Genomic DNA, 23,361 nt, shown 5'->3' with positions numbered 1-23,361 from the left:
GAAAGAGTGGGAGTAAGAAAAGATGGCAATAGATTTTTCTCATTCACTCTCACCTATTCCATACCTGATAGGGAACCATATGGCACAGAGTAGAGGCTACAAAGGTTAGCCTTGGAATGGTCAGCTAGAGCCACTAGTCTTAAAAACCAGTGGTTATGAGGGTAGGAAGTTTGTTTACCATTACAGATCCAGTACCTAAGTGCCTAAGCAAAATGTCTAGCACATAGCAGATATTCAATAAATATTGGTTAGAAGCAATTCAACAAGCTAGACCCAGAAGAAATCCAAAACTTGGTGAATCTCAGAAAGAAAAGGTCCAAGCAGCTACAACAGTTCCATAGTTAATACAGGTGCTTATACTGAGCCTCAAGACCATATCAGTCTTATGCTAAATACCCCCAAACCCCATAGGTCCTCAGAATTAAAAAGGCCAGCCAGGGGTTATATCTCCAAAGGCAAACTCACTACCCTCCCCACCACCACCACCCCTGACACACACCACTAAGAGGTCTTCCTCAAGCCGGCCTTAAAGGGCTTTAAAGGCTTTATAGTCATTAACAGGTGATTCCTTAAGAGAAGATTCTGGTTGTGATACTTTTAGACTGTTCTTCTCTCTGTGCTTTAAAACAAAAATTTTCTGGAAAAGAATCTCTTTGTAATGATCTAAGTTTGAAGACCAAGGACAAAGGCAGCCTCAATCTGGAGGCAAATGACCACAGCCAAACACCACAAATCACAACTGACTAGAGCCTTGTCCATGAAGTTATACTGAATGAAGGGTACTAAGGCTTGCAAGGACTTGCCTAATCTGGGAACAAAGAGATCAAAGACCAGAGACAATGCTGGCTAGAAGTATTCTTCTAAACTGTCTACTCTGGGGGGACTTCCCTGGCGGTCCAATGTTTAAGACTCCATGCTTCCATGGCAGGGGGCACGGGTGTGATCCCCGGTTGGGGAACTAAGATCTCACATCCCATGCTGTGCGGCTAAAAAAATAAAAATAAACTGTCTACTCTCCACAGACCTAAAACCAAGAGCAGTATCAAGTATCCTAATATTTCACTTTCCCTTTCATCCCCCTATCCCATGCCACAGATCTTACCACCCAGTCTAACTGTGAGATTGGAGATAACTCCAATAAGCAAGAGCCCCAACAAGATCTCTAAAAGGATAAAAGGAAATGTGTCTTTGGAATCTAAGCCCATGGTAGGGCTTGGGCAGATGCAAGGGAGAGGCATTGGTCCTTCTGCCCCTAAGGCCAGGACAACCCAGCCCTGCAGGCAGCACAGAGTTAACTACCCACCCGCTTTGAGAAGCACAAAGGTACATCACTGCAACATGCCTAACATTTACATTGCCTCTCTCTGCTCATTAAACAGGTTTTGGTTAAATAATGAACAAACTGTATTACAGACTCCGATGAGAATTCCAAAATTATAAATCAACTGGGAAAGCCCAAAGGGGCAGACAGACAGGGAAGGGGGGAGAAGGATAATATTGACTAATATAAAGGGCGCAGCTTGACAGTGGATATTCCTGCCACACCTGATCAAACACACTCCGTTGGGGGAGGGGAAAGAGAGCAAGAGAGGGGAGATGGGACAAGAGAGCCTGAAATTTGCATCCGGAAAAGATTAAAATGGATTCTTTGGGGATAGAGAAAATACATAATATATATTACTATAAATGCAAAACTGTACTAAAAGCTAACTCAAATGTCAAAGATTACAGCTTGAATAAATTTAAATATAAAAGCCATGTGCTTCTTGAGTTAATGAGAGAGACATAAAAGGACAAACTGGGCTAGGAGGCTGAACAGAGCCTTATGCTGCCTTTGCTGGGCAATGGGTTCAAAGAACAGCAGCAACTATAGTCAGAGGCTTCCCTTCATGGCTCTGAGCCTTGAGAAAGAACTGGCAAATCCCATTACTTTTCCAGTGTACATCTGCTATTTTTAAAAATTAAGATACAATTCGTACGCCATAAAACTCACCCTTCTAAAGTATACACTTCAATGGTTTCTAGTATATTCACAAAGCTGTACAACCATCATCATTATCTAATTCCAGAACATTTTCATCACCCCAAAAGGAAACCCTATAACCATTAGCAGTTACTCCCCATGCCCACTCCCAGCTCCTGGCAACCACACATCTGCTTTAACTCCTTCAGAATAACCTCCTAAAGGATTCCCAAGAGAACTGAAAGACCAAATGAGGGGCAGCAGTCAAGTCTCACTGGTGGTGAGCTATGGCTTTATCCAAAGTACCAATATGCAAACTTTGCTCTTAGGCACTCCATACCTTCCAAGTGCAACCCTCTCTTTAGATTTGGTATTAGAATATTCTATTACTCTAGATGTTACAGAGCATCCAGTTGTCATGCATTTTAGGCAAATACTGACTGCAAATGTAGTCCAGAGACATATCTGTGAGAATAACTGATATGAACTTGCTAAACTTACTAGAGACAGTGGACTTATTTCCTTCACAATGCTCAGATAATGTTCCTGGAGGAGTAGGTAGCGCTAATGTCGGTAAAAGATTCTCTGGCTGCTTACAAGAAAAGAGACAAAATCATTTAGGTTGACTGACAATGTCCAATGAACCACCTATTTCCGTTAGTAATATTCTTAACCAACCCAGCCAGCAAACAACCTAGAAAAGTGCAAATAGAAAGCCTTTGTAAAAAGAGACCAAGCCCAAGTCATTTTCATGAGTTAAACTGAATAGTCTTAGAATTCCTGCCATACTTCCTCCAAACTAAGTGGTACAACATTCCCAGTCACATAGCACAGGCAGTCCCTTCAGTCTCTCTCTCCAAGTTCAAAACCCTTTCCCAGCCTCCAACTGTTAACAGGCTTCCAAGAAAGCAGTCCTCCTGACACTGCCAATCAGAAAAATCTGTTTGTTTTGGTAAAAGAAACAAGAAATTGGTCATGGATTGCAGAGTCCAGGACCACAGGGGCAGTTGACCCATAAACCTGTTCCTGGAAGCCAGCACTATGTGGGGGGTAGAACAAATCAGAAGACCATGAAATGCTCTATTTTGGATCCACTCTGTTATTTTCTCAGGCAGGTAATATGCTAAAACCCAAGAACAACGGGACAACCTTGGCAGGTACCATTTCAACATCTGCCACAGCTGTTGGCCCCTGGAAAATACTACAACCTTCTTCCTTGCTCTGAGGGAAAGCCTGGCAACCTTGTTGGAACCCAGCTATGTTCCTAGTACCACTGACAGAACTGGCTCCTCAGTGCATTCTGGTTTTAATAGTTTCAAGCAGAAGATAATCTGGATTCCTAACCCAAAGACGTAAGAAAATTAGGCAGCAGACTCAACTTTGGTAGCTCTTAGATGGTCTAGACTCCAAATCCTGGACTGCACTATTCACCACAGATACAGTATCTGAACTGAAGTCTTAGGATATGTCAGAATGGAGAAAACAAGTGTGGGATATGGATTGGATGGCAAGTAGGAAATGTGGCTCTGTCAGGATAGCAGCACCACCTCAGCTCCTCAAGGTCTGCAGCGTGCCCAAAAAGCCTACAAGACTACTCCAGTCTGACCTCAGCCATTTTAAGGTGTCCCAGCCACTCATAACAACAATTCCTAGCTGTCTATAAAATGCTTGCCAAGTTTCCAAATGTATTAACTTGTTTAATCCCCTTAACTCTCTTAGAAAGACAATACTCTGAACTCTGACCCACCAAAAAGAGTTGTAAATATCTACTCACTACGTTTTCTTTTTAATTGGGATGTGTACGCTTTATCTGAAAAGCTGAAAAGATCTGGCAGCAGCATGGATGCAACTAGAGATTATCATACTAAGTGAAGTCAGAAAGAGAAAGACAAATACCATATGATATCACTTGTATGTGGAGTCTAAAATATGACACAAATTAACCTACCTAAGAAGCAGAAACAGACTCACAGAACAGACTTGTGGTTCTGGGGTGTGGGGTGAGGGGAGAGATGGAGTGGGAGTTTGGAGTTAGTAGATGCAAACTATTACATATAAAATGGATGAACATCAAAGTCCTACTGTATAGCACAGGGAACTATATTCAGTATCCTGGGATAAACCATAATGGAAAAGAATATGAAAAAGAATGTATACATGTGAGTCACTTTGCTGTACAGCAGAAATTAACACAACATTGTAAATCAACCATACTTCGATTAAAAAAAAAAATCTGTGCAAGCCACCAACTTTCTAAAGCAGCCAAATCACTTACAGTACAGGCCATAAAATGGGAACATGCCACCTAGTTGCATTAGCCCTGCTAACCAGCTAACAACCACCACCTCTATACTACTTGATTGTTCTTGGCTAATACTGCCAACACTTTTTAACTGAGTAGAATTTGCTCCTTTTAAGAAACATGTAGGGGCTTCCCTGGTGGCACAGTGGTTGAGAGTCCGCCTGCCAATGCAGGGGACACAGGTTCGTGCCCCGGTCCAGGAAGATCCCACATGCCGCGGAGCAGTTGGGCCCGTGAGCCATGGCCGCTGAGCCTGCGCGTCCAAAGCCTGTGCTCTGCAATGGGAGAGGCCACAACAGTGAGAGGCCCGCATAACGCAAAAAAAAAAAAAAAGAAAAAAGAAAAAAAAAGAAACATGTAGGGAATCCTTAGATAACTTCTGCCCATGTTTAGGAAAGTAAAAAGGAATTTTTCTCCAGATATTCTCCTATTGATACATTTCTCACGAAAGGAAAAATTTATTTGTTCGTTTATTATTTATTTAATTTGCAAAAGCTTTAAAAACTATTTCATTTGTGGTCTTAGATATGTTACTAGCTAAAACCATTCCAGGGTTATACACTGCAAAAGCCCTTTATAGTCAACAGAGGAACACGGCTCGGAGGCTTTCCCTTTAGGTCTACATATACCTAACCCCTTGAAAAACCTGAAGTGTTGAGACTTGCCTCCTCCCTTGGCATGTTTTTATACATAATATAAGGCATTTCCTGTGTACCTTCTCCTCTAACTGTAAGAACAGAAGCAATGCAGAACAGGGCACTAAACCAAGCATCAGGGGCCTGAATTCTGACGGAAACTCTGATGGAGTTTTGACTCTGCTTCTTACGATCAGTGTGACCTCAGCTAAATCACTTAAAATACCTCTGGGCTTCAACTTCACTCATAAAAAGGGGACAATATCTAACATGCCTCCCCAGCAGGGTTGTGTAAAAGTTCAATAAGGTATGGTAACTAGACTTACCATGGTGATCATTTTGAAATGTACAGAAATATCAAATCACAATGTTGTATAACAGGAACTAATATAGTATTATAGGTCAATTCTATTTCAAAAACAAACAACTCACAGAAAAAGAGGTCACATTTGTGATTACCAGAGGCAGGGGGTGGGGGAAGGAGGAACTGGATGAAAGCAGCCAAAAGGTACAAACTTCCAGTTATAAGATAAATAAGTACTAGGAATGTAATGTACAACATTATAAATATAATTAACACCTGTATGTTATATACGAAAGTTGTTAAGAGAGTAAATCCCAAGAGTTTTACATCACAAGGAAAAAAATTTTTTTCTATTTCTTTAATTTTGAATCTATGTGAGATGATAGATGTTCACTAAACTTACTGTGGTAATCATTTCATAATGTAAGTCAAAGCATATGTACACCTTAAACTTACACAGTGCTGTATGTCAATTACATCTCAATGAAACTAGAAGAAAAAATGAAGTTCCCCATGCAAAAAATAAATAAATAAATAAGTGAAAAAAAGTTCAATAGAGTAATAAATGTGAAAGTGGTTTTGAAAATTCTAAACACATGAATATTATGTAACATAATTATGATTAGGAAAACAGGGGCAGAGTGTGTGACACAAAAGATTCTGGGAACAAGAGAAGACTAAAAGATCTGCATTACAGAGAGCTAAGGCCCTAAAACCAACAATGATTTTCTGTAAGAAAAGGGTTTTGCTACAAGTATTAAAAACTTCACTTGTGCCACCCACTTCCTATCTTACAGAATACATAAGTTAGAGAAAGAAAGTAGTTAAAGCAAAACAAAACAAAACCAAAAAATAGCCAAAAATAACTTATTTATAACTCAAGCAATGAAAGAAGTTTATAATTGTATGAATGCTGATTCCCCACTAAAATGGGACACTCCACTAGAAACTCTAGGAAGGATCAGCAATAAAGTAAACCAGAGCAAACTACACCCGTGGGCCAAAGCTGGCTTGCAGCCTGTTTTTTGAAAGAAAATTTTATTTATCACTCATTCATTTAAGTATTATCTGAGTCTGCATTTGAGCTACAATGGCAGAGTTGAGTAGTTGCACAGCTGCTACAGCCTGAAAAGCCTAAAATATTTATTATATAGTCTTTTACAGAAAAAGTCTGCCCATCCCTGCAATAAATCACACTTACCTGTTACACTGTTTAAAACCTCCTTTAGATGACTGAAACTATGCAGCAGAGGATCCCGTTCTTCATCCTGTAACACATAAATTAAAAAAAAAAAAAATTCATTATCAGGCCAAGAGGAAAGAGGAAATAAAGGACAGATCAAGAGCTCTTTCTCTGAAGCCAACCAGAAAATTCAGTTTTCCTTCTGAAGAAAAGAAAGTTAGCTATAGTTCATTTTTCCAGTTCCCTAATCTCTTATCTCATAGAAGTACTCCGGGCTTACCTAAAACAGTACATCCTGAAATACTAAGCTTAATCTACACCATGACCATAGCACTCAAGCTACCATAGATTGCTAGGTCCTTTATATGTGCTATGGTCTGAATGTTTGTGTCCCCTCAAAACTTCTACGTTGGGACTTCCCTGGCGACTTCCCAGTGGTTAAGACTCTGTGCTTCCACTTCAGGGGGCGCGGGTTTGATCCCTGGTTGGGGAACTAAGATCCCACATGCCACATGGCACGGCCACAAAAAAAAAAAAGAACTTCTACGTTGAAATCCTAAGGTGGGTGATTAGGTCATGAGGGCAGATTCCTCATGAATGGAATTAATGTCCTTTATACAAGAGGCCCAAGAGTGCTCCCTTGCCCTTCTACCACGTGAGGATACGATGAGAAGTCTGAGACCCAGAAGAAGTCCCTCACCCGAGCATGCTGACATCCTAATCTTGAACTTCCAGCCCCCAGAAATAAATATCTGTTGTTTAAACAAAAAAAAAAATCTGTTGTTTATAAGCTACCCAGTCTTTGGCATTTGGTTTGGTTAGAGCATCCCAAACAGACTGAGACATACAGACTAAGATGTATGTATTATTCTATCTTTTCTCTTTCTTCATAGTCATCATAATCACACATATTCATTTCTAAGACATTCCCAACTCCACTCGTACTTCTAATACAATCCACTTTTATAAATGAACATAAGAAATTTCTAAACACACATATACATATTCACCAAGTTGGAAATGTCTAAACTTGATTTTACAATTGTACCAAAAACTGTCTTACACGACTGTACAAAAAATATCCTTGAACATACAAATGCAATAAAGAAAGTCAGCTTTACAACAGGTAATCGTACTCATCTGATTGGCAAGATATGGTCTGCTCTATATAAGAAAAGTTGCTGAATTCCCAAGGAGTACCATTAGCAAGCCATACTCCATGTATCAATAACTAAACTAACTGAAATGAATTTGATAGCTAATTATAGTTCTTGGGAATTAGAAGATAAGGAATCTTTCTGACATTTTTAGGCATATTAAAGAGATCCCAAGTGTTAGCTTAAGTTGTTTATGAAAACAGCTAGAAGAAAAATGGTATCATCTCTTGGCTTCCAGAGAAAAAAACACAGCTTAAAAATTTGACTCTAGTTGAAATAAAACAAAACGGTCCTTGAAACCCTTCTGAAAAACGCTGAATTCCTACTATTATCATTATTACCAGGAAATTGATTACTGTTTTAACCACGCACCAGATCCCCTACAGCAACTCAGTGACCAGGTTCTCTACCCACTGCCCACTTACCAGTGGAGTATGGGTGCTCCATCGCGCATTTCGTTTGATGGCCCCAACCACAATGCTAATTTCCCCTTGAATGATGTAAATATTTTTATCCACCATCCTGGCAAACCTACTGCAACAGTGAAGAGAAAAGTTAGTTAATATTTGGTTATCCAAGAGCACACCCATGCTTAAATCAGTACCTGATAAGGTCAGAACTACGATTTAACTTTTCAGTACCAAGATTTCAGCCCTTCTTATGTTATGAATCCAACTACCTGGCTCTTCTAGAGGCCTCTGCAAGTTCAAGATATACCTGAAAAAGCATCACACCAGAAACTTTTCAAAGGCACCTCAACAATCTCTAACAAGCATGTCAAATTCTTCAAAGTCAACTGTCCCCCAAATCTCTCCTACGAATCATATAGATATGCAGATACATCCATGTTGCTAGTTTGTTAAAGAAATATTTCAGATCTTCCTTTTGTTCTTCCTTTTTTATCAACTCAATAAATAATGAAGGTTTAAGTTAAAAGAAAAGAATGAAGGCTGTTAGAAAAATAGCCCTGGTTTGGAACCACAGTTACAATGTCAATTTATAGACTGCATCCATTCTGCCAAGTCAGCTCCAGAAAATTGAACAGTGGCAGTGATGCAACCTTTGAAAAGTTCTGAAAAATCAAGTTCACTTGCTTATAGCAGGAAATCGCTAATAAGCAGACTGTAAGGTAGACTCTTCTTGGCATTGAGAAAACCCTAGGAACATGTAAAGTCAACCTAATCACTTCCCATTGTTTAGAAATCCTCCTGAGAAAAGACAAAATTTTTAAAAACGAACGGGATAGAAAGCAGGGTAGGGGAGACATACAGTTAGACAAACACTTATATCAGGCTCAAGGAAAATTAAAACAGTAAGGCTAACAGAGTAAGGAAAGGAATTCCAAAAATATTTACCTAATAAGCACCTACTATGCATAAGGCATCTTTCAGAGTGCTAAGGATACAAAGCAAATAAGACATGGAAAGAGCTTCAGGCATACTGTGGAATGAAAAAAAAAAATTGTAATGCATGACTGTATGTTGCCAACTATGTAAAAACCAACCAACCAACCCACCTTACATAAAATACTAGATTTTTGTTTTCAAAAATATACCGTATTTAACATACAGTAAGATATAAAGAGAATATAACAACCAGTATCCAGATTAAGAACAGTACAACTGAAGTCTCTGTGTGTCCTCCCTAATCACATCCTTCTCTCTTTCATCTATAGGTCCCACTATTCTTTTTTTTATAAATTTATTTACTTATTTATTTATTTATTATTTTTGGCTGCATTGGGTCTTTGCCGCTGCACACGGGCTTTTCTCTAGTTGCGGCGAGTGGGGCCTACTCTTCGTTGTGGCATGCGGGCTTCTCATTGGGTGGCTTCTCTTGTTGCAGAGCATGGGCTCTAGGCACACGAGCTTCAGTAGTTGTGGCACTCAGGCTCAGTAGTTGCGGCTCGCGGGCTCTAGAGCGCAGGCTCAATAGTTGTGGAGCACAGGCTTAGTTGCTCTGCAGCATGTGGGATCTTCCCGGACCAGGGCTTGAACCTGTGTCCCCTGCATTGGCAGGCGGATTCTTAACCACTGCGCCACCAGAGAAGCCCTGGTCCCACTACTCTTAATCTGATGTTTATTAAACTTTTATGTTGCTTTATACTTTTACTTCGTTGATATGTATCTCTAGACAATATGTATCATTCTGCATATTTTTATATTTTGTATAATTAATATCATTTTGTATGTATTCTTCTGCAATTTGCCCTTTTCCCTTGAAACATTATGTTTGTGAGTCGTCTATGTTGTTAAGTATACTTAATGTATTTTGTACAGGCATATAGAGAGATATATAAACACAGAATAAAAGGTCTGGGCAGATGTACCCCAAACTCAACAATCATAGTCATCTCTAGAGAAGGTACTATGAAATCAGGGTGTAATCAGAGGATACTTAGCCTTATCTATGTTTTAATTTTTTACAAGGAGAACATATTACTGTACCATCAATATAATTAAAAATTAATAATTATGAAAGAAATGAGATATAATTTCTGCCCTTGAGGCATTTATAGAGATCAGCAGGATCTAAAAGAAAACTGAGCCAGAGATATGGAGGGAAAAAAAGCACCGTGCAAGTAGCTCTATTTGCATATTTTTTACACAAGAAAGTGAGAAGAATGAAAACCACTATGATAAAGGAAAAAAGAACTGATACAAATTTTGTCCAGGCCCATAACACCTCTCCCAATCCACAAGGGAACCCAACAAAAGACAACACTCATTTTAAAGACAATTTAAAGAAACAACTAGGTTACTCTCAGAAGACTAAATGCTCTAGACACACAACAATGTTCTCTTCAATTAATAGATAAGATTCAATGATGAGAACATACCACAATGAAAAGGAGAACCAAGAAGTAGAAGAAAGATAAACAAATTCAAAAATAAAGTATCAGGGGCTTCCCTGGTGGCGCAGAGGTTGGGAGTCCACCTACCATTGCAGGGGACACATTGCAGGGCGGGTTCGAGCCCTTGTCTGGAAAGATCCCACATGCCATGGAGCAACTAAGCCCGTGCGCCACAATTACTGAGCCGCATGCCACAACTACTGAAGCCCGCATGCCTAGAGCCTGTGTTCCGCAGCAAGAGAAGCCACCACAATGAGAAGCCCGCGCACCGCAACGAAGAGTAGCCCCCGCTCACTGCAACTAGAGAAAGCCCGTGCAGCAATGAAGACCCAACGCAGCCAAAAATTAATTAATTAATTTTTTTTTAAAAAAAGAAAGAAACTCCTAACAGAGGTTGCCTCCAGAGAAAGGAACTGGGGAACAGTGGTGAAAGGAAGACTTATTTTTCTCTGCATATTCTTTTGTACTTTTTGAATTCTATGTCACATACATATATTACCTATTTTTAAATTTTAATCAATGGATTTTTTTAATGAGTAGGCGCTACAGAAAAGTAGTTGTATTATTCCATGTATAAATGATTAAGAGCAGCAATCAAAGTTAATTAACTAACAAACATTTATTTCAGTCAACCAGATATTACTTAGCACATGCTAAGCAAAATGCTAGACAGAGTCATACAGAATTGTCCCTACACACCCACAAGAAATTTATAATCTAGTAGATTAAACACATACATCTACACACAAACCCATACATATCTCCAATACATAAGTGATACACAGTGTCACAGTAGTGAAGCAAAGAAAATTATTTCTGGCAGAGGGCCCTGGAAAGGCAAATGAAAGACAGGATTCAAACAGTCAAAAACACAAGGAGAGAATGGCAAGAGTAAAGGCTTATTGGTAGGAAAATGCAATATGTATTTAGGGGGTCATGATTATTCCAGACTTGTTGGAACATTATTCCTAGGAGAATAATAGCATGTAAAGCTAGAAAAGCAAGTTGCAGAGGGAGCATATCATGGAGGGCTTTCAATATATATAGTACATATACAGACTACCTATCATTGTAAAAAATATTTTGGGGGGCCTGGAGGGGGCCACTATAAAATAAGAATATTTAATTTCTCTCTTTTTTTTTTTGGCCGTGCTGCGCGGCATGTGGGATCTTAGTTTCCCAACCAGGGATCAAACCCGCGCCCCCTGCAGTGGAAGTGCAGAGTCTTAACCACTGGACCACCGGGGAAGTCCGTTTAATTTCTCTTTTAAAGAACTAAGAGAATGAGAGAAAACACCTATACTGAGAACAACACAGCAACAAGTAAATAACAACAACACTGCACTACAAATTGCAAACAGAAGTGTCAACAGGACTTAACTGAGATCTAATAGGATCTACATGCTATTTGGAAGGCTTTCTGGAGGAAATAAATTTTGAACTGGGATACCAACTGAAATAATCAACCTAACAATCAAAATTCATTAGGCATCAAAAGCTAACAATTTTCTAAGATAGCAAAGATCTAAGCAAAAAATCATTGTCTTAGGTTTCTTAGTAAAAAAGAAACATCTCAGGAATAAAGAGGAATTATTTTCAAGGACTATGCAGAGTGGCCTAATCTCCCTCCAAGCCTCTGAGCATGTCTCCTCACCCAAGAATCTCCCAAGGGAATTTGTCCTTGATGCTCAAATGGGAAGCTCCAATGAAGCACTTGCTGTCTCGTAGCCAATGGCCTAGAACCCCTTGCCATAAGGTCACAAAGGCCGGCAGAGACCACACGGGTATGGTAGAAAAGAACTTAAGGTTTACCTTTTATCAGAAATAATATGAGAAGGAATGACCAAATACACACCAACGAATATCCCCCAGCCAAATAAGCTAGTGGCTTATCTGCTCAGAGACTGTGAGCAACATGTATTCTTTGAAAGCACGATCTGTTTAAAGCTGGGCCTATAGGATTACAATGGTGCTTTGCAGCATTCTGCAACTGGCAACTCCCTCTAGATCTAAACAAAAGCAGGAGAAACAGAAACAATAAATTGGATCCTTCATGGAATACCAAAAATTCTCTTTAGAATGAGTTAAAGACTTAAATGTAAAAAAGCAAAACCTGAAAACTTTTAGAATATAAGAGGGTGTTCCCTGGTGGTCTAGTGGTTAGGATTTAGCACTTTCACTGCCATGGCTCAGGTTAAATCCCTGGCTGGGGAAATGAGATCCCACAAGCCATGTGGCGTGGCCAAAAAAATATATGAGAATATTTTTATAATCTCAGCATAGGGGAGACGTACCTAAATAGGAAACAAAAAGCAGAACCCATAAAAAAAACTGGTAAATTAAACCATGTTAAAATTAAAGACATTTACTCAAAAGACACCATAAAAAAGAGGAAAAGATAAATCACAAACTGGGAGAAAATATATGTAACATATAATAAAGAAGCAAAGAAGAATGGATAAAGAAGATGTGGTATATATATACAACGGAATATTACTCAGCCATAAAACGGAACGAAATTGGGTCATTTGTAGAGACATGGATGGACCTAGAGACTGTCATACAGAGTGAAGTAAGTCAGAAAGAGAAAAACAAATATCGTATATTAACACATATATGTGGAATCTGAAAAAAAATGGTATAGACGATCTTATTTACAAAGCAGAAATAGAGACACAGACATAGAGAAAAAAACGTATGGATACCAAGGGGGAAAGGGGCTGGGGGTGGGGGTGGGGGGATGAGCTGGGAGATTGGGATTGACATATATACACTATTGATACTATGTATCAAATAGATAACTTCTGAGAACCTACTATATAGTACAGAGAACTCTATCAATGCTCTGTGGTGACCTAAATGGGAAGGAAATCCAAAAAAAGAGGGGATATATGTATACGTATAGCTAATTCACTTTGCTGTACAGTAGAAACTAACAGTATAGTAAAGCAACTGTAATCCAATAAAAATTAAAAAAAAAAAGAAGCAATATCCATAATATAACTGCTACAAAACTATAAGGATAGACATATAAACCCTCCCCAAAACTGGCAACAGACATGAACAGGCATTTCACAGAATAAGGAAAATACAAACAGTAAATATATATACGAAAAGATTATGAGCTTCATTAATACTCAATAAAATTACAAAATAAGATTATTAATGAGAAACCATTTTACACCTCCAAAATAGCACAAAATTTTAATTTGACAATACCAAAAGTTGGTAAAAATAAAGACCAAGTGGCTGTTAAGTCTGTAAACTGATACAACTCATTTGGACAACAATTTGGCATTATCTTGCAAAGTTGAAGAAGTTTATATGCTATACCTCAGCAATTCCACCTCTAAGACCATACCCCAGGGAAATGAACAAAAAAATTTACAACAGTTAGCTAAGGGGAGGGGAGACGTGACTAATAGGGAAGGGCATACCCGCTGCCCCAGTTTTGGTAATGTTCGGTTTTTAAGCTGCGTTGGGGACACTGATGTCCCTTATATGCTGTATAAACCCTAACCCTTACTCATTCCATCCAAAAGTCAACGAGAGAATCAGAATACCACAGTGGTATTCCTGACTGTTATTACCTATATGATCTTAGCCAAGTTTCTTAGCCTCTCTGATTCCCAGTTTACAGTTCTGCATTGCACAATGGAGATAGTACCTCTTCACCCATTTGTTGTAAGGCCTGGCATGCTATTAGGAATATTAAAACCCCCAAAAAGGTTGGCTGTTATTATGATAATGCCTGCTCTGTTAAGTCTTCCCTAGCTAACCCACTCCCCCAGAGAGTATTAGTACTCCTTTTTTGTCACCCCATGGCACAGTACATACCTCTATTTAAACATATCTTATACTCATTTATAATTATTTATTTAATCTCTCTCTCCCATGAGTCTATGAGCATCTCAGAAAGAGACCATAATTTATCACCTTTTTATCCTCAATGCCTAACATATAGTAAGAAAAATGATAAATACGGAATGAACAAATGAATAACTGAAAGAATATCAAGACTGACTCTTCAGTATTGGTACAGCTCACATCCACCTCTTGTGAGAACAATTACTTCATAGAAGACAAGGACTCTAAGCCAGGCAGGCAAACCTTCTTTCTGTATCCCATGTTTGTTTCTGTACTAGAAGTTACAAATCTTCCATATTAGGCACTCTATGGACAAAAGGAACCCACATTTATCCACCAGTCAAATCATAATGCTTCTGTTTTCACATGTATCTTCCTGAAGTCTCCTCATATGCTATTTGCATGTTCACATTTCTTCTGTGAAATATACAATTCTTTATGTAATTGTCCGTTCTTCCCATATGTATATATGTGTCTTATTTTCTTTGGTTCTAAATAGATTACTAGTAGACCATTAAGTTATTTTTTTTCTTCATTGCTTAAAAGTTGTTCTTATTCAATTAGAAATTAGATTCTCCAAAGGCAAAGACTCAGGTTTTTTTTCTTTTTCATGGCGCTTTGATGTCTAATACAGAGCTACGTAAACCACGAAAACCCTGATGGGCTTTCTGAGAGGGCAGACGGTACCAGGGGGCTGAACAACCATCAGCTGGCCCTTCTGAGGTTTATTTTCACTCGATCTCTCAAACATCCCAGAGAAGCACCAGAGACACAGAGTTTTTAAGGTTTCCAGAGCTAGCCAAGGAACGCACCATAGTTCTGTGTTTTGTTAAGAGTGACCCCAAATTACTAAACTAGTAAACAACTTGCTGGACTCAAGAAATTTACTCAAAGGGTGGAGGTAAGAGAAAATCAAACCAAGAAAAAAGCTGGTGCCCTGACAGGATACAACTGGAAAATCCTCCCAACCTGATAATCAGGTGACCAGTGTACCTCAGCTCTGCCATTCCCCCTCCTCCCTCTATGGATATTCTGAGGTTATCCCAAGAATTATATGCAAGGTGAGCTACTGAGATAAGCTCAAAGTTGCTCAAGATGCCCCTTCTGCCAGCTTGGAGATGAAAAATGAAACAAGACTTCTTTCCCCCACTCATCTTTTAACCACTCAGGGCACCCAAAATGACAACTAATGGTGAAAGTTGGCAGAGTACGACAAAGATTAAAAAGTGAGCCCGGTGGGCTTCCCTGGTGGCGCAGTGGTTAAGAATCCGCCTGCCAATGCAGGGGACACGGGTTCAAGCCCTGGTCCAGAAAGATCCCACATGCCGCGGAGCAACTAAGCCCGTGTGCCACAACTACTTAGCCTATGCTCTAGAGCCCACGAGCCACAACTACTGAGCCCATGCACCGCAACTATTGAAGCCCGCGTGCCTAGAGCCCGTGCTCCGCAACAAGAGAGGCCACTGCAATGAGAAGCCCACGCACTGCAAAGAAGAGTAGCCCCCGCTCGCTGCAACTAGAGAAAGCCCGGGGGCAGCAATGAAGACCCGAATCAGCCATAAATAAATAAATAAATCTATTTTTTAAAAAAAGTGAGCCTGGGGACTTCCCTCACGGCCCAGTGGTTAAGAATCTGCCTTCCAATGCAGGGAACATGGGTTCGATTCCTGGTCGGGGAACTAAGATCCCACATGCTGTGGGGCAACTAAGCCCGTGTGCTCTAGAACTGTGTGCCACAACTGGAGAGCCCATGCGCCACAATTAGAGAGCCCGTGCACTGCAACTACTGAGTGTGTGCACTCTGCAGCCTACATGCCAAAACTAGAGAGAAGCCTGCACACAGCGAAGAGCCTGCACGCCGCAACGAAAGATCCTGCGTGCTGCAACTAAGATCCAACATGGCCAAATAAATAAATAAATAAATAAATAAATAAAAAGAACCCCCCCATATCATTCTTTAAAAAAAAAAAAAAGTGAGTCTGGAGGACTTCCCTGGTGGCACAGTGGTTAAGAATCTGCCTGCGGGCTTCCCTGGTGGTGCAGTGGTTAAGAATCCGCCTGCCAATGCAGTGGACACAAGTTCAAGCCCTGGTCCAGGAAGATCCCACATGGCACGGAGCAACTAAGCCCGTGCACCACAACTACTGAGCCTGTGCTCTAGAGTCCGCAAGCCACAACTACTGAGCCTGCATGCCACAACTACTGAAGCCCGTGCACCTAGAGCCCATACTCCGCAATGAGAAGCCCGCACACTGCAACATAGAGTAGCCTCCCGCTCGCCGCAACTAGAGAAAGCCCGCATGCAGCAACAAAGACCCAACGCAGCCAAAAATAAATAAATAAATAAATAAAAAGGAAAAAAAAGTGAGTCTGTATGATTATACGCAGAGGATTGCAGTGATTAAGTCTCATAAGGCCTGCCCGTTTTGTATAACAGGGGTCATCCTCCACTGTCATCAGGCAGAATCTAGTCCACAGACATACATTTTTCCTCCTGTAAAAGGTTTTTAAATAATTTAACTAGTTGCCAACAGTTTAAAACACAATGATCTGAATTCTCAGTTTCTCTTGAAAAATAGGAAGAATGGTCATACTGTGCCCACATTCCAGTACACTACAGTCGCCACTACATCCTAATACATTCCCTCCTGGCTCACTTCCCTCATTTACATTACCTGCCTGATACTCAGGCATTTGAGCTTGTAATCCCTGCTTTATTTACATGATGGCAACAAATCATTACTTCCATGATCACATCCACTGCAACTGGGGCCCCAAATCACCACAGTGCCCTATTACATTTTCATTTAATTAAACAACTGCTGTGGAACATACTGAAATACAGAAAAAGAGGTACAATAAAAACTAAACACCTGCCAATTACATTTACAAAGCTCTTCCAGCCAGAGATAAAATGAACCTCCCTTTCTCCCTTCAACTCAACTCCACAATTACCCCAACTGCAGAATCACTCTAATTAGTCACCTTGAACCACAGGGACAGACTGTGATCAATCAATAGAAGTGGTGTAAAAAGACTAGGCTGATCCTTCCAGTGAGTACTGTATAAATACAATGGGTCTCCTCATTGTAAAAGGAGACCCTCATTGGAGGGTCTTTTTCCTCTCCAGCTGCTCACACTAGCCAGTCTAAGTACCCTATCAATGAAGTTATAATCTAAAAGTAGCAGTCATTCTGCCTTCTAGAACAGGGGGAAGTGAACTAGTAGTGTAACTCTGAGAACTTTGAGTTCAACTGGGATTGGTGCCCAGCTACTCATGAGGAGATATGCCTACAACCTGAGTTCCGACTGTGCCAATGAGCATCAATGTCAAGGTTAGAACATACTGTCTACCACCACCTTTAAAAAGCTGAGGGCTTCCCTGGTGGCGCGGTGGTTGAGAGTCTGCCTGCCGATGCAGGGAATGCAGGTTCGTGCCCCGGTCCGGGAAGATCCCACATGCCTCAGAGCGGCTGGGCCCGTGAACCATGGCCGCTGGGCCTGCATGTCCGGAGCCTGTGCTCCGCGAAAAAAAGCGTTAAAAAGAAGCGAAAAAAAAAAAAAAAAAAAAGAAGCTCAAATACAAGTCTTGAAGGAAAAACAAATTTTCTGGGATGGGGGCTGGGAGTAAAGAACTATTCCTATCCAGAAAATGACTTTTTAAAGTAAGAAATGGTAAAATCTCGTTGCCTGACTTAACCTCCAGGCCCAAATGAAAAGATGCTGAACTGGTCACACTATCAACCCAAGGACTAGACTGCCTATTATGCAAAGCATTATCAACTCAACAGGGTTCAACAGGGCATATCAACTCAGATGAGAAAGGCAGACCCATCAAACCTGGATACTTCCTGAGGTGACTAGGTCATTTCATTAGCCATTCTAAATTACTTTTTTGGAAATTCTACAATATAGATCAGCAAGTTAAAATGCAAACAGCTTCCTATACCATTTCCACCTCACTTATTTTATTTATTTACTTACTTTCCTATTTATTTATTTATTTATGGCTGTGTTGGGTCTTCGATGCTGCGCACGGGCTCTCTCTAGTTGCGGCTAGCAGAGGCTACTCTTTGTTGTGGTGCACAGGCCCCTTGTGTGGCCTCTCTTGTTACGGAGCACAGGCTCTAGGCACACGGGCTTCATTAGTTGCAGCACTCAGGCTCAGTAGTTGCGGCACACAGGCCCTAGACTGTGCAGGCTTCAGTAGTTGTGGCGCATGGGCTCAGCAACTGTGGCTTGCGTGCTGTACAGCGCAGGCTCAGCAGTTGTGGCCCATGGGCTTAGCCGCTCCACAGCATGTGGGATCTTCCTGGACTAGGGATCAAACCTGTGTCCCCTGCACTGGCAGGCGGATTCTCAACCACTGCACCACCAGGGAAGTCCCATCCCATTTATTTTAAATCAATAAGTATCAATACAGCAACCTAAATGTCCATAAACAGATGAATGGATAAAGAAGATGTGGTACATATATACAATGGAATATTACTCAGCCATAAAAAGGAACAAAATTGGGTCATTTGCAGAGACATGGATGAATCTAGAGACTATCATACAGAGTGAACTAAGTCAGAAAGAGAAAAATAAATATCGTATATTAACACATATATGTGGAATCTAGAAAAATGGTACAGATGAACCTATTTGCAAGGCAGGAATAAAGACACAGATGTAGAGAACGAATGTGTGGACACGGGGTGGGGGAAGGGGGGTGGGATGAATTGGGAGATTGGGATTGACATATATGTACTACCATGTGTAAAAGAGATAGCTAGTGGGAACCTGCTATACAGTGCAGGGAGCTCAGCTGGGTGCTCTGTCTTGACCTAGATGGGTGGGATGGGGGTGTGGGAGGGAGGCCGAAGAAGGAGGGGATATATGTATACATAATATATAAATACAGCTGATTCACTTCCTACAGCAGAAACTAACACAACACTGTAGAGCAACTATACCCCAATTTAAAAAAAACCAATATAAACGATGCTATCTCCCCTACCAACGTGCGCGCGCGCACACACACACAATTTCAGGAGAGCAGAGTTTAGTCACTCTAGAACCTAGATAGTTTTCCCTTCTAACACAATAAGGTTTTGATCCTCCTTATTACTACTTCACCATGCAAAAGTCCTGACTGCCAGGGCTAGAATCAGGCCACAAGTCTGGATCACATACTAAAACTAATCCTAGGGGGGCTTTCCTGGTGGTGCAGTGGTAAAGAGTCTGCCTGCCAATGCAGGGGACACGGGTTCAAGCTCTGGTCCAGGAAGATCCCACATGCTGCGGAGCAACTAAGCCCGTGCGCCACAACTACTGAGGCTGCACTCTACAGCCCACGAGCCACAACTACTGAGCCCACGTGCCGCAACTACTGAAGCCTGTGAACCTAGAGCCTGTGCTCCACAGCAAGAGAAGCCACCGCAATGAGAAGCCCGCGCACCGCAACGAAGAGTAGCCCCCGCTCGCCACAACTAGAGAAAAGCCCACGCGCAGCAATAAAGACCCAGTGCAGCCAAAAATAAAATAAATAGGCACAGATAACACTTATTGAGTGTCCACTATATGCTGAAAAGCATTTAGGTTGACATGCTCTAGCTAGACTGGTGCACATACGTTGCTACTGCTTTTAAGAAACGCATAAACTGAACAGAGCAATCCCCAAATGGACCTTTCCATTTGCATCCTCCACAGGACTCAGAGGAGTGCCTTGTGTACCTAATTTAAAGGCATACAAATTTCTATGTCATGTATTAAAAGACACTGTACCTACATTCTTCCTCATTTTTAAAGGCATTCTTTACCCTTGAGGGACTTTTATATTTTTACAATACAGCAGTTTATCAAAGATCATCATAGTGCCATAAACTACACTCTTTGGGGTTATGTTCCATCATTCACTCTGCAGCCCTGACCCTACCACTTTTTATTTGACTGAACACCTCTCATGACTCTTCTTACCCACTAAAAATAACAAGCCAAAGTACCAACTTCACAGGTATTCAAATCCCTCTCTGCTCTCGTCCAAGTATGTCATAATAGAGTGGCTTCCTTGTGACTGAACTTCATCTCCTTAGGCCAAGTGAAGACCTGGGGAGGAAATGCCAACCAAGAACATACACCAGAAGAGAATATTTCACAATATAAAAGATTGTGTAAAAGAAAAAACAGGCTCAGAAGATAAGTCCAGTGTTTACATACAGTCCCAGACTGGCAAGTGAGCAGCCCCATAAAAGGAAAGCCTTCTCTTAGCCCAGGTCCCCAGGAGGCTGGCCTCAGTCCTTCCACACCTTTTCTCACTACCTGGTCTAGGTTGCATTAGTTCATCATCATTAATGAAGCAGTTCAGCTGAATTAATGAGGCAGTCACACAGAAGTGGGCGCTGCACAAAATCTGGAGAGACTCTCATATCTAAGGTCTAAAAATCAACCCTGAAAAGTAGATACAATACTCTTCAGATTTGCTTTCAGCTTCTGAGGACTGGAGTCTTTAGGATGCAAAAAGCTCCAGAAGAGAGAAACTGAAAGCTAGGTTAAGCCTGGAAACACAGGGAGGATTCCGGTACCCGCAAGGGTTGAAAAGCCAGAGTTGAAGTCGTCCCTCCGGCGGCAGGGGCCTGACCTTTGCCCCCTACACCTCTCCCAGTTCCCTCCCACAGCAATCTCTCCCTCGTCTCGTTCCTGCCCCTGCGGCCTTAACCCACCCCGGCTCATTCAGTTTAAGGGCCCTCCTCCTCTTATTCCCTCTCGCTATGTCAGGGCGGCCTTCACGACACTGGAACTCTAAGAAGAGACTTCGCTGACCTGTCAGCGGATCCAAAATGGCGGGGCCTAGTCCCAGGACCGGCAGCCGCTGCTCATGTCCAGCCCGGGCCCCGAAGGCGTCTCCGAGCGGCTCTCCCGGCTCTGGTGGCAGATGGGAGCAGGGAAGAAGCCCGTTTCTGGGAGTTGAGGCCGAAGTCAAGGCCCGCAGAGTCGGTCAGGAAGAGTCGGCCAGAACGGGCGGCGGAGCCGGCTACCTTCCCTGTCAGCTCACTGACGTGGTAACTAGCCTCAGTCTAGCCCGCTGCCTGGTCACTGCGCGAGCCCTGCCGCGCACAGCCAATCATAGGTTTGCATCGTGAAAAGTGGCATTCCAGCAATCCAATTGAAGAAAGGAAATTGGCTTCGGGAGGCGGGTAGTGCCTAAAGAGGCGAGATTACAAGAGAAAGAAAAGGGTAGGCAGGGAATAACCAACGGATATGAGGACTCTCTGAGTGACAGTACTGAGAAACCAATAAAAAAGGAGAAAGCGCGCTGGGCAGTTGGAGAGGTGGAGTTAGGTAGAGTTCGGTTGCAGTGCACGGCTTGGCAGTGTCTGCTGGGCATTATGGGGAAGAAAGCTACGACTTGCTGGAAAGGGGGCGGAGTCCCTTTTGAGAGCCTGAGTGGACGACCCTACTACCCCTAAGCGCAAGCCCGCCGCCACTCCCTATTAAAGTCACCTGGGCCAATACCGTGACCCTTGAGGGATCATTTCCTTTCTAGGCAGTTCTGAGCTCTTTCCAGGATGGAGGGAGCAATCTATTCCAACCTCCCTTCCCCCACCGTCGCGTCTGCTTGCCCTGTTTGGCTTCTCATAAATGAGTCTGTCCCATCCCAACTTTGTTTCTATGTCTTGTGCCCCATTCCTCTCATCCTGAAATAGAGACAATGGGAGGTGACAGAAAGCTTGGATATCTAATCCAGGTCCTTTCATTTTACAGAGCAGGAAATTGAATCCCAGAATGGAAAGATGGCCCCCACCATTTGTATAGCTAATTAATGACAGAGCAGAGAAACAAACCTAGGTGTCCTCACCCCCAGTCCAGCTCTCTTTTTCACTGCCCATCGATACCTCTTATGCCTTAGTTTATCAGACTGTGACTCCCAGCTCTGACCATCACCCTAAGCCTTGGACACTCTTTACCTACCTAGAAAAAAGCTAATCACACAGGTTAGTCCACATCACCAGTGACAGGAAACTGCAGCCTTTCCTGAAGCCTTAGAAATGCTGAGAGGCCTGAGGCCAAGATACCCACCGCAGTCTTCACTCTCCTGCCCCCAGTTGCCTCTCCCCTGGCAAAAGATGATAGAGGTTGCTAGGATATTTAGAATTACCTAGAAGTGAGAGTGTGTAGAAAGAGGACAGAAGGATGAGTTTTCTCCTTGCAGATTGAATGGTGGAATTCCCAGCCCATCTGCTGGAATAAATCCCAGTGTCCCTGCAGACCTGAAGAGACTGCTAGGAGACAATGAAAAAAGATACCAACTCTCTCCCCATTTCCTCCCATTTATGGATGACTCAAGTCCAGGGAAGCTCCATTCCTAACCCTGTAGGACTGTGGTCTCAAAACCAGACATCCAAAGACCATCCTCGTGCTCGAATCCTCTAATACCAAGAAACCATCAGGCCTGACATCAGAATTGAAGAACTCCTTAACAGCTTCCTGTACCTGCATGTTGGGCTCCTGATCTCTGGGTCCAGCTGAGGATCTTGCCTCTTTCACCCAATGAGAGTCAGGGGCAGAGGATACAACCACCATAGCACATCTTTCTACCCCACCTCTGAGCCATTTTCCACCTTCATTTGAAAACTGGGATTTGGTCTCCTGGGCTTATCTCAGATTGAGAGGTCCTGCATAACCAACTGAAAAATCTTCTAAGTGGGACAAAACTCCCTACTACCCTATCTCCACTCCTACATACCTCCAGAAATCAATCAACCTAAATGGAATTGTGTGTTAGAGATAAGGAGGAGAGAGATGACAATGTCCCAGCCCCTTCTAACCTCCATCATCTTACCAGACAAAACATCTCCCTCTCAGATTTTAGTACTGAGTGTCTACATCATGCCTAGGAATAGAAAGATGAGGAAGACATGGTCCTTGCCCTCCTAAATCTTAGCATCATAGGGGACAACACATAAGCTGATCTCTTCCATATCATGGGTGGGGCAATAGAGGTACACACAGCAGGGCTGGGGGAGCAAGAGACTGCACATCTGGCTAACGTGGGAATTCAGGAAAGGCTTCCCAGAGAGAATGAGGCCTGAGTGGAGCTTAGGGGGATGAGTA

General features: G+C 41.9%; 1 protein-coding gene and 1 non-coding gene across 4 annotated transcripts in view; one reads left to right on the top strand and one right to left on the bottom strand.

Moving 5' to 3' along the window:
• GBF1 (golgi brefeldin A resistant guanine nucleotide exchange factor 1) overlaps nt 1-21,116 on the bottom strand; it is a 123,297-nt gene extending 102,181 nt beyond the window's left edge. For 2 of the 3 annotated variants that reach the window (XM_007470396.1, XM_007470397.1), the window contains exons 1-2: nt 7,970-8,065; nt 6,406-6,472 (exon numbers count right to left, since the gene is read on the bottom strand). In XM_007470396.1, the coding sequence (XP_007470458.1) occupies nt 6,406-6,472; nt 7,970-8,065 (163 nt within the window). Of the gene's footprint in view, nt 1-6,405; nt 6,473-7,969; nt 8,076-21,069 lie in introns of those variants that run through there. The other variant, XM_007470398.1, reaches the window with a different exon arrangement.
• TRNAE-UUC (transfer RNA glutamic acid (anticodon UUC)) lies at nt 12,541-12,612 on the top strand. The gene has a single exon. It is a non-coding gene; the product is annotated as a tRNA-Glu (tRNA).
• Nucleotides 21,117-23,361: the final 2,245 nt, after the last annotated feature.

The sequence above is a fragment of the Lipotes vexillifer genome, unplaced genomic scaffold, assembly GCF_000442215.2.
Source record: "Lipotes vexillifer unplaced genomic scaffold, Lipotes_vexillifer_v1.1 scaffold916, whole genome shotgun sequence".
Taxonomy (NCBI): Eukaryota; Metazoa; Chordata; class Mammalia; order Artiodactyla; family Lipotidae; genus Lipotes; species Lipotes vexillifer.
This window is presented reverse-complemented; position numbering and strand designations above follow the sequence as displayed.